The sequence below is a fragment of the Ochotona princeps genome, chromosome 26, assembly GCF_030435755.1.
Source record: "Ochotona princeps isolate mOchPri1 chromosome 26, mOchPri1.hap1, whole genome shotgun sequence".
Taxonomy (NCBI): Eukaryota; Metazoa; Chordata; class Mammalia; order Lagomorpha; family Ochotonidae; genus Ochotona; species Ochotona princeps.
This window is the reverse complement of record NC_080857.1, coordinates 18,481,877-18,499,439: the sequence shown is the minus strand read 5'-3', so window position 1 is coordinate 18,499,439 and position 17,563 is coordinate 18,481,877. Positions and strand designations below refer to the sequence as shown.

General features: G+C 41.7%; 1 protein-coding gene across 1 annotated transcript in view; it reads left to right on the top strand.

The window, feature by feature from the left end:
• The window catches only part of YLPM1 (YLP motif containing 1), a 68,173-nt gene that overhangs the window by 39,160 nt on the left and 11,450 nt on the right, over nucleotides 1-17,563 (top strand). Inside the window, exons 6-17 of the mRNA XM_058655555.1 lie at nucleotides 198-315; nucleotides 5,088-5,499; nucleotides 5,619-5,711; nucleotides 6,603-6,798; nucleotides 7,609-7,727; nucleotides 8,855-9,009; nucleotides 11,634-11,696; nucleotides 12,257-12,376; nucleotides 12,919-13,095; nucleotides 13,181-13,264; nucleotides 13,524-13,607; nucleotides 16,389-16,469. Of these exons, the coding sequence (XP_058511538.1) occupies nucleotides 198-315; nucleotides 5,088-5,499; nucleotides 5,619-5,711; nucleotides 6,603-6,798; nucleotides 7,609-7,727; nucleotides 8,855-9,009; nucleotides 11,634-11,696; nucleotides 12,257-12,376; nucleotides 12,919-13,095; nucleotides 13,181-13,264; nucleotides 13,524-13,607; nucleotides 16,389-16,469 (1,702 nt within the window). The remainder of the gene's footprint in view (nucleotides 1-197; nucleotides 316-5,087; nucleotides 5,500-5,618; nucleotides 5,712-6,602; nucleotides 6,799-7,608; nucleotides 7,728-8,854; nucleotides 9,010-11,633; nucleotides 11,697-12,256; nucleotides 12,377-12,918; nucleotides 13,096-13,180; nucleotides 13,265-13,523; nucleotides 13,608-16,388; nucleotides 16,470-17,563) is intronic.

Genomic DNA, 17,563 nt, shown 5'->3' with positions numbered 1-17,563 from the left:
ATATCACATATAACTGATGCGTTAACAGCATAAAAGTAGGAGTAGCTACCTAGACGTGTGATCTGGGCACTGCTGAGGGTTGTAGGGCCAGGTTTTGAGCTTTCTCTCTCTCTTTTGTTAAGGTTTGATACTAACTGTAGTAATTTAGGAATGGAATAAATGTGCCTTATGTGCAGTGGTGATTTTATCGTTTACAGGGAACAGAAAGAACAGCTTCAAAAGATGAAGGACTTTGGGTGTGAGCCACAGATGGCTGACCACCCACCGCCGCAGGACTCAAGATTACAGAATGCGTCAAGACCTACCATGTACCCGGTACGGGAAAAGGTGTTCTCAGACAATGAGATGGGTATCACTCTCTACATTTATATGCTGTTTGATTTTTTTTTTCTGTTACAAGAAGCATCAATATTTGTAGAAGATGTACATTTTGAAAAAGTAAAAACTAGTAATTGACTTTTTCACATCTCGGGTGTAGTCAAAAATGTGACAGAAGTTGCTCTGCTTCTCAGGTTTTGAGGTGGATAGCAAGCAAAGTGAACTGTATGGCTTGATGTTTACAGAATTGTAGCATCTTCCTAATGAGGTGTTTGAAGTCCATTGAGGCCGGAGTAGATGTGAGCCTTGTAGTTGACACCTACCCGTTTCAGCTACCAGCACACCAGCCACAGAAGGCATCCAATATGCACTACCTACTTTACTACTGTTCACTGCATTGTAAAAAGTGGTGCTTATATTTTGTTTTGCTTTGGAATTTCTCTTGCTTGTGATTAACCTTTAAGCCAGTGATACTCTTTTAAATTATGTAAATAATTTAATGGTAACACATTGAAAAATGACTGTTGAGCCATGTTGTCAAAATAACTTCATTTCTCAATGTTCTTTTCCATCTTGATCTGACATGTTACACTCATGCACAGTTGTTGACATCACATCCTGTTTGTAAATCTGTCTCTGGTCAAACACAACATGCTGAGAAGGGATCTCACAATTGTCTCTGATTAAACTGTTCTTTCTCCTACTCACAATTACTCACAAGCTGAAAATCTGCCTCATCTCTTTTCTCTGTCCTGTGCATCATTTTGCTACCTTTTTAATACTGTTCAGATATGGCTATAATCTCAGTTCTTGCCTAGATGACTTCACAAATATTGTCTTTCATCTTCATGACACTCTGCTGCCAGAGTGACAACTTTTATTTATTTATTTGAGACAGAGGATAAAAGAAATCTTCCATCTGCAACATCCAGGGATAGGCCAAATTGAAGTCAGGAGCCAAAAAACTCCATCTGGGTCTTCTACAGATACAGCAGGAGCACAAGTGTTTGGTCTGTCATCCACTGCCTCCAGGATGCATCAGGACTCTTGAAGCAGGCACTCCAGTATGGACGTGGGCATCACATGAAGTGGTTTAACATATGGTGCCACACTGCCTGCTTCTTATGTTTTGAATCAAAATTTGAGGTAGAATTTACATATAGTAGCATATATCCATTTGAAACCTATAGTTTAAATTTTGGTGAGTATATACCAAGGAGTAAAGAAAATATCCATTACTTCAAAAAGTTCTCTCAAACTCTTAGTTTTAATAAGGACTGCTCTCATATTCCAGACTGTGTTGATGTGATTTTTGCCTAAAATAGCTTTTTTTTTTTTAGATTTTTAAAGATTTGATTTATTTTTATTGAAAGGGCAGGTATGCAGAGAGGAGAGACAGATAGGAAGATCTTTGTTGATTCACTCCCCTAGCGGCCGCAAGAGCCAGGGCTGCACCGGTCTAAAGCCAGGAGCCTCTCCTGGATCTCCCATGTAGGTGAAGGGTCCCAGGGTCTTGGGCCCGTCTTCAACTGCTTTCCCAGCGACAAGTAAGGAACTGGATGGGAAATGGAGCCGCCAGGATTAGAACTGGCACCATATGGGATCCTGGCATGTGCAAGGCAAGGACTTTAGCCTCTAGGCAGTGGTGCTGGGTCAAAACTTTTGTTTTTCAAAGATACTTACCTTGTTAGAAAGGCTGTCTAGTGGCTAATATGCCTGCATCCCACATCAGAGCACATGGGTTCAGTTCTCAACGGCTCATTCCAGATACCTGCTAGTGCATGCTGTAGAGGCAGTGGTGATAGCTCAAGTAATTGGGCTCCTGCCACCCACCAAGGAGAACTGGGTTATATTCCAGGCATGGATATTGTGACATCTGGGGAGTGAGCCAGCAGATGGAAGCTCACTCTCTGTATTGTTCATGCATTTATGTGTGTGTGTGTGTGTGTGTGTGTGTGTGTGTAATTTTTTAAAAATCTAAATGTTTTGCATGATTCTTTGTGAGCTTCCAAAGCTGGCCTGACTGACCTCTGCTCTTCATGTCCTGCTTCTCTGTTCTTGTGCTATACTTTCCCCCCACAAAGATGCTCCTTAACAATGCAGCCATGTGAGGAATGAATCATTGGACGGAAGATCTTCCTCTCTGTCTCTCCTCCTCGCTGTATATCTGACTGCAATAAAAATAAATAAATCTTTAAAAAAGAAAGAAGTAGCTTTCCAGAGGCCCTTTATACTTCGTTTCTCATCTAGAAGGTTACTGCTTTTGTTTAAGGAGCTGGGAGTGGGAAGAAGTTCATCGCTGGAGGTTTTTTTTTTTTTTAATTGTTATTATAAAGTCGGATTTACAGAGAGGAGGAGAGACAGAGAGGAAGATCTTCCAAATGCTGATTTGCTCCCCACGTGGCTGCAACAGCCAGTGCTGAGCTGATCTGAAGCCAGGAGCCAGGAGTTTCCTCTGGGTCTCTCACACAGGTACAAGGTCCCAAAGCTTTGGGCCGTTCTCGACTGCTTTCACAAGCCACAAGCAGGGAGCTGGATGGGAAGTGGAACTACCAGGATTAGAACCGGCTCCCATATGGGATCCCAGCACATCCAAGGAGAGAACTTTATCCACCAGGCTACCATGCTGGGCTGTAGCTGAAGTTCTTCATCAAGTGGGTGAACATCGTAGTTATTCTGAAGATTTTGTTTTTGTTTTAAAATAAGGGCAGCCCAGAGCCTATGGAGCCACATTGTAAAATAATAATCATAATATAAAATACATTGAGAAATAGAATAAGGGCCTGGCACGATAGTGTAGTGGCTAAAGTCTTCTCCTTAAACACGCCGGGATCCCATATGATCGCTGGTTCTAATTCTGGCAGTCCTGCTTCCCGTCCATGTTCCTGCTTGTGACCTGGGAAAGAGTTGAGGACGGCCCAAAGCCTTGGGACCCTGCACCCGTGTGGGAGACCTAGAAGAGCTCCTGGTTCCTGGCTTCAGATTGGCACAGCTCCAGCCATTGCGGCCACTTGGGGAGTGAACCATTGGATGGAAGATCTTCCTCTGTATATCTGCCTTCCCAATAAAAATAAATAAATCTTTAAAATAAAATAAAATGGGGCCGGCGGCATGGCCTAGCGGCTAAGGTCCTTGCCTTGAACGCGCTGGGATCCCATATGGACGCCCATTCTAATCCCGGAAGCTCCACTTCCCATCCAGCTCCCTGCTTGTGGCCTGGGAAAGCAGTTGAGGATGGCCCAAGGATTTGGGACCCTGCACCCGCGTGGGAGACCCGCAGGAGGTTCCAGGTTCCCGGCTTTGGATCGGCGTAGCACCGGCCCGTTGCGGCTCACTTGGGGAGTGAGTCATCGGACGGAGGATCTTGCTCTCTGTCTCTCCTCTCTGTATATCTGACTTTGTAATGAAAAATGAGTAAATCTTTAAAAAATAAATAAATAAAATAAAATAAAATGGGAATGATTGACAGGACCCCCATACACAGAAATTCAACCCAAAGGGTTGGCCTGAAACATTAGATTCTAAATGGATACTACACTAATTTGAATTAAGGGGAGGAAAGGAAATACAGGGAAAAAGATCTTCTATCTGCTGTTTCCACAATGGCTGGAGCTGAAAGAATCCAAAGCTAGGACCTAGGAGCTGGGAGCTTCTTCCAGGTCTCCCATGCAGGCACGTGCCCCAATACTTTGAGCCATCCTTTACTGCTTTCCCAGGCCACAAGCAGGGAGTTGGGTGTTGCCTCTTGTTAGCCGTAGAGCCATCACACAGGCCCCACTGCATTTTGTTAATCCATTCACCAGCTGACAGACATTAGGGTTGTTGCCTAATGCTGCTGTGAATATTTGTATGCAGTCTTTAGGTCGGCATATGTTATTATTTTTGGATAGTACCTAGGAATGATAGTTCCATATTATTTCAGAATGACAAACTATTTTGTAAAGCAGTAACATTTCCTTGCCATTCTTTGTTTTTAATCTGTCTTATTAGAGCTTTTCTTGTTTATGAAATGGTACTGCCTTATGATTTTAATTTGCATTTCTCTAATGACTGAGTATTTTTTTCTGTGCTTATTGACCTTAAAACATCTTCTTTGGGGGCCGGGCGGCGTGGCCTAGCAGCTAAAGTCCTCGCCTTGAACGCCCCAGGATCCCATATGGGCGCCGGTTCTAGTCCCGGCAGTTCCACTTCCCATCCAGCTCCCTGCTTGTGGCCTGGGAAAGCAGTTGAGGACGGCCCAATGCATTGGGACTCTGCACCCGCGTGGGTGACCCGGTAGAGGTTCCTGGTTCCCGGCTTCAGATGGGCGCGGCACCGGCCCGTTGCAGCTCACTTGGGGAGTGAGTCATCGGACGGAAGATTTTCCTCTCTGTCTCTCCTCCTCTCTCTGTATATCTGACTTTGTAATAAAATGAATAAATCTTTAAAAAAAAAAAAAGCATCTTCTTTGGAGACATAACTCTTCAAATATATCTTACTAATTTTTTTCTTAACTGAGTTCTAAGAGTCATATCTGGGCCCTGGCGCAATAAGAAAGTCCTCATCCTGGATGTGCCTGGATCAGGACCATTAGCTGGGATTAGAAATGGAGCCGCCAGGCCTGAACCAGTGCTTATATGGGATACTAATGTCATAGGCAGTGGTTTAATCCTCTGTGTAATGATTCCACCGCTGTTTCTTTTACGTGTCAGAACCTGATTTTAATTTCTGCTAGTCTGAGAAAAGATTGCCATGTGCTCATCCACTAAACCATTTGCTCTATTCTCTAGCCTCCAGGATCCTATAGGCCACCCCCTCCCATGGGCAAACCACCAGGTCCAATTGTCAGACCCCCTGCACCACCAAGATCGTCTGTTCCTCTGACCAGACCTCCTGTCCCAATACCTCCTCCTCTGCCACCTCCGCCTCCACCTCCACCTCCAGTGATGAAACCACAGAGTGCAGCTGTGGAACAGGAACGCTGGGATGAAGATTCTTTCTATGGGCTCTGGGATACCAATGATGAACAAGGATTAAATTCAGAATTTAAGGCAGAAACGACAGCTATTCCACCTGCTCCAGTGTTACCACCCCCACCTATTCACCCTTCCATGCCACCTCCTGGCCCGATGCCTATAGGTATGCCACCAATGTCCAAGCCTCCGCCTGTGCAGCAGACTGTTGATTATGGCCATGGTCGAGGTGAGTAATGGTAGTGCACTGACAGTTGGGTTTCTGTGGCAATTATTAGCCTTAGATCTTAAGCTTTCACTGTTTCCTTAAGCTTCACGGTTATATTTTATTCTGGTTTCGTTTACCAGATATGTCCTCAAATAAAGTTGAGCAGATACCCTATGGAGAAAGAATAACTCTGCGCCCAGATCCACTACCAGAAAGGTCAACCTTTGAGACAGGTAGGATTTCCAGAGAGAGTAGTAACTTTTAAAGTTTTATCTTTTAAAGATTTACGTATTTATTTGAAAATTAGAATTAGAGGGAGAAACAGAGAGAGAAAGATCTTCCATCTGCTGTTACACTCCCAAATGGCCATAGCAACCAGGTCTGGACGAGACTGAAGCCAGGAGTTTCATCTGTGTCTCCCATGTGGGTCTAGGGACCCACCCCCAGAGGCTGTCCTCTGCTGCTTTCCCAGGCAAATTAGCAGGGAGCCGGATCACAAGTGGAACATCTCGGAATCAAACCAGCACCCAAATAGCATGCCAGCATTGCAGGTGGTGTCTTAACCCATTGCACTATTGCATGGGCACCTGGAATAGGTTTTGATGTAGTTTTTAAGATTTATTTATTTTTATTGGAAAGGCAGAGTTACAGAGGAGACAGATCTCTCATTCAGTAGTTCATTCCTCAAATGGCTGCAAAGGCCTGAGCTAAGCCAATCTGAAGCCAGGAGCCAGGACTACTTCTGATCTTCCACATGAGTACAAGAACCCAAGGACTTAGGCCATCTTTGACTGCTTTCCAAGGCAATAAGCAGGGAGCTTCATGGGAAGTGGAGCAGCCAGGATTAGAACCACCACCTGTATAGGATCCCAAATCTTGCAAGGTGAGGATTTAGTCAGTGAACCATGGCTGCAGCCCCCAAGAGTAGTATTTTACGCATTTTAGGGCCTCACTGTAATGCAAATTTCTTTTTGGTGAGATTATGAGGGCCTTCTTTTAATGTAGAAAAATCTTACTGGATTTAAGGCAGCAGTTTATCCTACTTCTAAAGTTAGATTTGTGCTTTTCCAATTTTCTTGCTGAAAAAGGGATATAATTGTTGTTTGTGCTAATTGTTTTTATAGAGCATACAGGCCAACGTGATCGTTACGATAGGGACAGAGACCGTGAGCCTTATTTTGATCGTCAAAGTAATATTATAGCAGATCATCGAGATTTTAAAAGAGATCGAGAGACACATAGAGATCGAGAGCGGGATCGTGGTGTTATCGACTATGACCGTGATCGCTTTGACAGAGAGCGCCGCCCCCGAGATGACAGGTGTGCTATCAAAAATGTCTTCAGTAGGTGTGCAAATTACTGGATAGCAGCAGTTCAGCAAAAGTCAGGATATTTTTTTTTTTAAAGATTTATTCATTTTATTACAAAGTCAGATATACACAGAGGAGAGACAGAGAGGAAGATCTTCCATCAGATGTTTCACTCTCCAAGTGAGCCGCAATGGGTTGATGCGCGCCGATCTGAAGCCGGGAACCTGGAACCTCTTCTGGGTCTCCCGCATGGGTGCAGTGTCCCAATGCATTGGGCCGTCCTCGACTGCTTTCCCAGGCCACAAGCAGGGAGCTGGATGGGAAGTGGAGCTGCCGGGATTAGAACCGGCGCCCATATGGGATCCCGGGGCTTTCAAGGCGAGGACTTTAGCCGCTAGGCCACGCCGCCTGGCCCAAGTCAGGATATTTAAAGGAAATGTAGTTGATGGCATTTTCTCGTGCATGTGTATGTCTAATCTGGAAAAGGAAGAATGTTTATGAACGAGTGTTCAGAAAAGTAGGTAACTGAGGTTTGCTAGCTTGAATTACAGAGAACTAAATAAGAAATGGAGACAGAAAGGAAAGGAAATGTCAGGGGCATTCATGTCTTAATTAGGTAACTGATTAATGTTTGCAGTGTTTGAGCTTTTTAGATGTTTGTGTGAAGCAGATTAAGTCAAAAATCAAAAGCAAATGTATACCTTGGCTACGTGTAGAAACTGCCTAGAGAGAAGATTGGGCAGATCATTGTATTACATTGTAAGACAGGAACTCCCACTGGTGTTTTATTTGCCAAAGCATCTCCTGTTTTACCTTCTAGGACTCAGTCGTATCGAGACAAAAAAGACCATTCTTCCTCCAGAAGAGGGGGCTTTGATAGGCCGTCCTATGACCGGAAGTCTGACCGGCCAGCCTATGAAGGCCCATCCATGTTTGGAGGTAGAGTGATTCCTATGATTAGAAGGATATCAAATATTGGTAACAAAATATAATTTCTTTATAGTGCTTTTTGTAACATTAATTAATTTATTTGAAAGGCAATGATTCCTATGACTAGAAGGATATCAAATATGGTAACAAAATATAATTTCTTTATAGTGCTTTTTGTAACATTAATTAATTTATTTGAAAGGCAGTGTGAGAAAGAAGTCTTCTATCTTCTGATTTCATTTTCCAAATAGCTGCAGTAGCCTGCAATAGACCAGGCTGAAGCCAGGAGTCACGAACTCCACCTCATCTCTAACATGAGTGGCAGGGGCCCAAGTACTTCATCATCTGTTGTCATCTAAAGTACATTATATTAGCAGGAAACTGAACTAGAAGTAGAATAGCCAGGACCCAAGTCAGTACTCTCTTCTGGCTTTGTAAGCAGCCCACTGTGCCACAACACTAAACTCTAGTGGTTTTTTTTTTTTCTGATAATGCAACACAATACATATTTTTCCATATGTAAAACTGTCATATGTAAAACTGACAGAGCAGGCCAGGCACTGCTTTTAGATCCATCATCAACATGGGTGTCAGGGACCCAGGTATTTGAATCATCATCCACTGCTTCCTAGGCACATTAGCAGGGAGCTGGATCAGAAGCAGAGTCACCAAGATTCTGATATGGCATCCCGTGGTGGCTTAACCTGTTGCACCATGACACCCACTCCCCTTTTTCCTGCGTTTAATACATTCAAAGATGTGTTCAGTATTTTTCAGAACATTCTGTTTGCTAGAAACTATAAGTAAATCTTGATTTCATTGGAATTATATTAATCTTTTCTATTTATTAAAAGTAGCTCTTGAACCATTAAAACTTGATATAAATTACTATCAAGGTAAATTCTGATCAAGATAAGTTGGGGATAGCTGTTTTATGGAAAATTATGAATATAATAAAATAACACTGTTACATAATGCAGGCATGATAATATTGTATGAACTTTTATTTTTTATATAAAGAGAACAGGTTTTTGTGCATTGCACAAATACAGTTCCAAGAAGACAATCACCCCCTTACTCATGTTCAGGATAATTATAGTTTAAATATTAATTTTGTTCAACTACTGAAATCCTAGGAGAACGGAGGACTTACCCAGAGGAGCGGATGCCTTTGCCTGCCCCTTCGCTAAGCCACCAGCCACCTCCAGCTCCTCGGGTTGAAAAGAAGCCTGAATCAAAGAATGTGGATGACATTCTGAAGCCACCAGGCCGAGAAAGCCGACCAGAGAGAGTGAGTTCATCTGAGCTGACAAGTGTGCTTACATATCACAAGAGAAGTCTTTGAAGTCTTTGTTGCAGGCTTAATATTTGGCTACTTCATCTATTCTGTGCTTACTGCTTGCATGATATGGAAGAGTCCACTTTGTCTTTTCATAGTTCTTTGCCTGTTGTCAGCAGTAAAAGTAAAGTATTAAACAAGAATTTCCAGGAATAAATCATTCTAAAGTAGTGTTATGAAATCTTCTGCCAGCTCAGGAAGCAAACCATAATTTTACCCAGTTTGTCTTTGCTATATATGCTATATATGCTGTTCACCTGTTGTTTAATTAGCTGTCTTGGTTATCACATCAGCTGTCACAGTGTTACAGTGCTTGTGTAGAGGATTCAGTGTTCTTCCACTGAGGGTCTTGGAATATATTCCCCGTGGTTAAAGGGGTACTACTGTATGTCTTCTGCCATTCTTTTACTTGTAGTTTCTTCCTGTCTTTGAATGTGAAATATGTCTCCTGTAGGAAAAAATTAATTGGGTTGTATTTTTTTATGCAATCAGTGGCCTGCATCTTTTGAGTGTGTTGCATAATCCATTTTCATTCACATTTTACATATATAATTGATTGATTTCGCTTTTTGGATTATTGCAAGTGTAGTGTATAACAGTACAGTTGACTTATGTGCCCATTTTGCTTTCTATAGCATTGCTGAACTCGCTTATCAGTTGTACCAGATTTTTATTGAATTCTATTAGGATTTCTGCCTATCATCTGAAAGTACAGTTCTCCTTCATTTCTATATTGAATGCCTTTTCTGACTAAAACTTCGAGCATAGTAATGAATATATGTGGCAAAAATGGACATGTGCTCTTACGCACCTTCTCTTTTAGCATTAAGGATGGTGTTAGCTATGGATTTTCAGAGATGCATTTTATCAGGTTAAGAAAGTTCTATTTTTAGTCTGGTGAATGTTTTTACAATGAAAGGAAATTATATTTTATTGAATGCCTTATTTTGCATCAGTTTGTTTACCTAGTTGAGAGGGTCTCTTTGGATCTCTGATTAGGTTGAGGAGGGTGGAACAAAAGTGTCAACTTTTTTTCTCCTGTGTCCACTGGAAGGAAGGGAAAGAGCCACTTTTTGCAGTCCATATTAATTAATTTTTGCATGTTAGCTTGCATCCCTGAAATAAATTCTGTTGGTCGTGGTATTCTTTGCTTTTCTAAGAATTATTTATTTGAAAGGCAAGATGACAGAGAGAGGAAGAAATAGAATATCTTGCACCTAGTGGTTCACTCTTCCGATGTTCACAATAGGAGAAGGAACACCTGTGGTCTCCCATGCAGGTGTCTGTGGCCCAACACTTGGATAATCTTTTGCTTCCTATCCAGGTCTATTAACAGGAAGCTTGATCTGAAGTGAACATTGGGGTGGGGGTGGAGGGCAGCATGGTAGCATATCATCCAATCCTACACCCTCAGTGCCAACATCCTATATGGTCACTGGTTTGTGTCGCAGCTGCTCCACTTCTGATCAACTCTCTGCTTATAACCTAGGAAAGCAGCGGAGGATGGTCCAGATCCTTATGCCTCTGCACCCACATGGGAGACATGGAAGCTCCTGGGTTCTGGGTTTAGCGTGTCTCAGCTCCAGCAGTTGTACCCAGAGTAGTACTTCGTCTGCCTGTTCATTCCTCACATGTCCATGACAGGGAAGCCAGGAGCTGGAAACTCCCACTGGGTTTCCCCATGAGGGTGGCAAGGGTCTGAGTGCTAGGACAATCTTTAGCTGCCTTCCCAGGTCATTAACAGGGAGCTGGATTGGAAGCAGAGCAGATAGAACTTGAACTAACATTCCAGTATAGGGTGCTGACATCACAGATGACTGTAGCTTAATCCACTATGCCATAATTGAAGGGTGCCACTATAGCATCTGGATGATTAACCTCTTATGCCACAACACCAGTCTAAATGTTCCTTCAAATATTGTCTTAGTTTCATCCCATACATAGTTTTGGTGTTATATTTTCATGTTTGTTTTTTTCTGAGTAACTCCTGATTTCTGTTGTGGTTTGGATCAACAATGTTTTAGGAATGTGTTATTTCCATGTATTTTGTAATTTTACCAGGCTTTTTTTCTCCTGTTACTCTTTTTTTTAACTGGCTTATAAAGAGGCAGAGTAATAAAGAGGGAGTGAGACTGAGGCAGAGACCTTGGATCCACTGGTTCCCTTGCCAGATAACCACAGCAACCAGGGTTGGGTCAAACTGAGGTCTGGTTCCAGGATCTCCATCCTGATTTCTCACATGGATAGCAGGGACCTAAGTACTTCCACCATGGTTTTGTGGAGAGCTGAATGGGAAGCAGAGCAGCTGGAACTTGACTGATACTCCACTGTGGAATTTCAGCATCCCAGCTGGCGGCTTACCCTGTTGCACATTGCTGTCCCCTTCCCCTACCCCAGTGACTTTCTGATCTCATTCCATATGGTCAGATAACATAACTCAGTTACTTCCCTCTCAACGTTGGAAGGTTTGGTTTGTAGCCTGTTGTGTGGTCAGTTGGAGAGGACAGATCGTTGTTAACTGAGCTCTTACTGCAAAACAAGTATCTAAGTGACTTTTTTGATCTGTTTTGTTTCAGATTGTTGTTATAATGAGAGGATTGCCTGGCAGCGGGAAGACTCATGTTGCAAAGCTTATTCGTGTGAGTATGTGAAAACTAACAAAGCTAGTTGCTTGTGTTAGCCACTTGGCTTTCTTAGTAAGCAGAGTTAGGTTGACTTAGGTAACTCTCATTTGACCTATGGCTCCTGATGCTCATTTAAATTAGTTTAATTTTGTTTGAAAGGCAGAGAGAGAGAAGAGCTCTTCCATCTTCTGATTCACTTTCCAGGTGCCCACAACAACGAGGACTGGGCCACGCCAAAGCTGGGAATGTAGAATTTATTCTGGGTTTTCCACACGTATGGTTGGGATCCAGGCTTTGAGCTATCACCTACTGCCTCCCAGGGTATGCATTAGGAGGAAGCACAAAATTAAAAGTGGGACTAAGACTCAAGCCAGGCATTCCGACAAGGGGTGTGTGTATCCTAAGGACATGTTAACTGCTGCATCAAACTTTTTCCAGTTTTTCGTCTCCTTAGATAATTGTGTGTGCTTCTGTTTGTTGGAATCACCCAGATTGTGTATTCTTTCACCATGAGAAGGAACTTTGGTGTGAACATTAATTTGTTCCATAATTCATTTTAACTACGTGCTTCTTAGGATAAGGAGGTAGAGTTTGGAGGACCAGCACCCAGAGTTCTAAGCTTGGATGACTACTTCATCACTGAAGTGGAAAAAGAAGAAAAAGATCCAGATTCTGGAAAGAAAGTGAAGAAGAAGGTGAGGCGTTCCTCTTGAGTCACACTCTGATGCACTAATAGTATGTGAGGAAAACGTGCCTGCAGAGAGATGGGACATATTTGAAGGCAAAGACCTCTCTCTTTTCTGAACCTGAACTTTTTTTTTTTAAAAAAGATTATTCATTTTTATTACAACGTCAGATATACAGAGAGGAGGAGAGACAGAGAGGAAGATCTTCCGTCTGTTGATTCATTCCCTAAGTGGCCACAATGGCTGGAGCCAGAAATTTCTTCCAGGTCTCCCACGTGGGTGCAGGGTCTCAAGGCTTTGGGCTGTCCTCGACTGCTTTCCCAGCGGGGCTGCCAGGATTAGACCCAGCGCCCATATGGGATCCCAGAGGCACGTGCAAGGCAAGGACTTGAGCCACTAGGCTACCATGCTAGGCCCCTGAATCTGAATTTTATGACTTCGGGGTGAGTGAAGGACTGCAAAGTCATCTGTATCCTTATACTAAGCTGAGGAAGAGGTTGAAGATGCTTCTCTGCTTTAGCTAATGCCAGCTGGCCCTTGGGGGTTCACAGGTAATGGAGTATGAGTATGAAGCGGAGATGGAGGAAACCTACCGCACCAGCATGTTCAAAACTTTCAAAAAGACGCTGGATGATGGCTTTTTCCCGTTCATCATTCTGGATGCCATCAATGACAGAGTCCGACATTTTGACCAGTTTTGGAGTGCAGCAAAAACTAAAGGATTTGAGGTATGCTATTAAGAGAGGTATGGTATTAAACATTTGTATTACTATGTAAGTGAATATTTCATAATCATTACTCATTCTTGCATAGGTGTATTTGGCTGAAATGAGTGCAGATAACCAGACTTGTGGCAAGAGAAATATTCATGGAAGAAAACTTAAAGAAATAAATAAGGTGATTTTCAGACACATACTATGGTGGAGCACACTAAACTTCATTTTGTTGACATGAGCATTGTTATCTGGAACCTCTTCATTATCCTTCAGAATATCTTTTTTAGTTGCTTTAGTAAATGTTGTTTTTATTTGTAATTTTTTTCGTTTTATAAAAAGGTGTGGCCTAGTATTAGTTAAGTGTATCTGGGATGCTCACTGGGTCTTTGTTTGCGGAGTTTCCCAGCACTGTAGAGGTAACGTAACCTGAATCTCCCTAGATGGCTGACCACTGGGAAGCTGCGCCTCGGCACATGATGCGTCTGGACATTCGTTCTTTGCTGCAGGATGCTGCTATTGAAGAAGTAAGTGACTGTAGCTTGAAAGCATTGCACAACAAGCTTTTACTCCACATTTTTACACTGAAGAATGTTACAGAGAAGTTACATGTGAAGTGTGAAAATGCCTGTAAAACTTTAATTGAAATTCACCATCTGTTAATGTTTTTCTCTGTGAATTATTTTTATTAATGTCATTATTGTTGTGGAACCATCTGAGAGTTAAGAGGCAAACACAGCCTTCATCTCTAAGACTTTAGCATGTAACCCCCAAGAACAGAGGTCCCAAACCAATTGTCAAATTCCAAAAATATGACATTGATGCTGTACTAAATTAAGCATTAGAAATTCCCTGGATTAGCTTCTTCTGTTATGTAGCCATGCTCAGATTTTATCAGTTGTCCTCATGCTGTGTTTTAGAGCAGCTTTTTTTTTTTTCAAGATTCCTTCATTTATTTATTTATTTATTGGAAAGTCAGATTTACAGAGAGGAGGAGAGACAAAAAAGGAAAGCTCTTCCTTCCGCTGGTTCACTCCCCAGGTGGCCCCAGTGGCCAGAACTGAGCTGATTGAAGCCAGGAGCTTCTTCCGATTCTCCCTTGTGCGTTCAGGGTCCCAAGGCTTTGGACTGTCCTTTACTGCTTTCCCAGGCCACAAGCAGGAAGCTGTGTGGAAAGTGGGGCCACCAGGATACAAACTAGTGCACATATGGGATTCTGGCACATGTAAGGCGAGAACTTTAGCCACTAGGCTACTGTGCTAGGCCCCTTTTATAACAAATTTCTTTTTTTAAAGATTTATTTATTTATTATTGCAAAGTCAGATATATAGAGGAGGGGAGACAGGAAGATCTTCTGTCTGATGATTCACTCCCTAAGTGGCTGCAACCGCTGGTGCCGTGCTGATCCAAAGCCAGGAGCCAGGAACTTCCTCCAGGTCTCCCACACAGGTGCAGGGTCCCAAGGTTTTGGGCCGTCCTCGACTGCTTTCCCATGCCACAAGCAGGGAGTTGGATGGAAAGTGGGGCCGCCAGGATTAGAACCGGCACCCTTTTGGTATCCTGGCGCGTTCAAGGCAAGGACTTTAGCTGCTAGGCCACGGTGCTGGTCCATAACAATTTTCACAACTCCATGATTTAGTCCCTCTTTTAATGTAGAGAGAAGCTGTCATGAAAGACATAAGAACTTTTGAAGAGAACTGGCCGGGTGCCCAATGGAATGCTGCTCAGTTTAGGGTTGGTTGGTTGGTTGTACATGCTGAGGTTTAGGTTAGATAGTTACCGAAATGCTGCTTATTGCTGGTATGTCCTCAGTGAGTTGTACTGGAAGCTGTCAGATGTCACTTTGTTTTGTTACTGGTTATTTAAACATTGATCATTTAGTTTAGGTAGTGTCTCTTGATTTTTCACTACCTTTTATTTAGTAATAAGTAATCCATAGCAAATACTTGTTTAATATTCTGTCCCCAACATAATTTCATAGGTTATTAATACTTTTCTGAATCAACTGATTTGTTGGAAGAAAATTTTGCCCTGAAAACGGGGAGATCTTCTATTTTACCTTTGTTGTGTCGTGTGTCACTCTTCTCAACAACTGTCTTCCTCGTCCCTGTGCTTGGCATTCTCTCGAGACTCCTTAACAATTATGATTGTTTTTAAAATTTTCTACCAAACGGCTATATATTATCTTGGTATATCTCAAACACAACCTGTCTAAAATGTAATTCATCCAAATATTTTTCTTTGCTATTATTCTCGATTTTAGTAATTGGATCCAGCGATCATTCGAATGCTGACCAGTGTGCAATCAGCCCTGACCTTCCACTATGTAGTCAGTTAACGAGTGCTGTCAGTTTTTTAAAAATTTTTGTTTGGGGCCCGGCGGCGTGGCCTAGCAGCAAAAGTCCTCGCCTTGAATGCCACAGGATCCCATATGGGTGCCGGTTCTAATCCGGGCAGCTCCACTTCCCATCCAGCTCCCGGCTTGTGGCCTGGGAAAGCAGCCGAGGATGGCCCAGAGCACTGGGACCCTGCACTCGTGTGGGAGACCCAGAAGAACTGGTTCCCGGCTTCGGATTGGCGCGCACCGGCCCATTGCGGCTCACTTGGGGAGTGAATCATCAGATAGAAGATCTTCCTCTCTGTCTCTCTCCTCTTTGTATATCTGACTTTGTAATAAAAAATAAAAAATAAATAAAAATTTTTTGTTTGAAATATGTTTAAATATTTAAATTAATTTAAATATTTGAAATGCCATATTTTAAAATATTTAAAATACTTAATACATTTAAATATATTTAAAATAATCTAATATATTTGAGTAATTAAAATATTTTCTTTTCTTTTTTAATATTTCTATTAATCCTACTCTAATATTCATTACTGCTCTCCTGAGCCTAGCTCCTTTTTTTGTGTGTATGTGTGCTTAGCTACTTTCATCCTACTTTTCACTATACATTTTTTTTTAATATTTTGAGTTTCATATCATTTTTTGTCTTACCTGCTTAGCAGAATACATACTAAAAATATTAAGAAGAAATTGTGGTAATCCATAGATATTTAAAATAACTAGACATTTTCTCACAACAGAGCTTTATAGTTTATATAGGGAATTAAAAAGGTAAATATCCAAGGAAAATTTAATGCTGAAGTATCATTCTGTTTTTTATCAGTTCTCTTTCAGAGTTTGGGGTGTTTAAAATGACCTGGCCAATCTGCCTTCTCTCTGCTGTTGCTGTGCTCAATCCTATCTCAGCATTTTCCTAAGTGTTAACATTGCTTTTTTCTAAATGATTATTTTCATGGTATAGGTGGAGATGGAAGATTTTGATGCAAATATTGAAGAGCAGAAGGAAGAAAAGAAAGATCCAGAAGAGGAGGAAAGCGAACTGGTAGGAGACAGACCAACCACTTTGAGCAAAGTGTCTCTTTATTAAAATTAGTAAAGATTTAAATTCTGATCTGTGATCAGATTACTACTGTTAATATACATTTTAATGGTGCAAGTTTGCCATAATCATTATCAAGGAGACTTTTGGATCGTTTTTACTTTTCTGCAAACCAAAAGACTCCTCTACTGTGTTGCTGAGAGAAAAATCTTCCCAGGGTGCTAAGAAACTTGCCCTTGCACTCATATTTGTGGTGATTTTTAGTAGGGGAGTATATTTTTTTTTAAAAATCAGTCACAGATATAAAAGGGCTTACTACTTTCCAGCAGATAATGTGGTGTAACCTATCTAACTTGCCCATAATTATTTCTTGTTTATTATGAGATTTCAAAATTGAGTTTCTGACAACTGAGCAGAATTTATTGAATGAGGAGGCTGACGGTTGCCACTGGCTGCTGGGTTTGTTGTTTTGCATTTTATCACGTTAAGTGATGGGAAACAATTTGTGTAGAACATGGATTTTACTTAACTGATTAAAAGCTTATGTAGTGTGAATTCCAAGTTCTTGTGTACCTGCTACAAATACTTTTGATGACACTGCTGTAAAGATGTTTGCCTTACTGTCATTCAAAAATATGCAGCCTGTAGAGATATGTTGACTTTTCAGTGTTTGCTGTTGAGGTTCAAAGATTAGCAATGCATTGAAATAGTGTTGCTTTTTAAATCCAGAATACTACTTGGTTTGCTTTAAACTCAGCCCTTGCTAAAGTTGCTTCTCACGTTCTTCTGAAAATGTACAAAGCAGGAGTCCTCTTTGCTACCCTGTAGAACATACAAAATCTCCAAGGAGTGGTCCCAATAAATGCATGCTTGACATAAAGGACTCTTGAGAGAAACTGTGATTATATAGAGATGGTGTTGATTTCTCCATTCCTAGGTTTTAAAAGGATTAAAAATTAAGCTTTAAAGTTAATGGCATTTGAGTTTCACTATGTTTGTTTTTATGTTTAAGCAGTATTTTTCTTAATTAAGCTATATTTTGACACACATCATTCCTTGTAGGCCGGAAATCCACTAACAGGTCCACACTGTTCTGG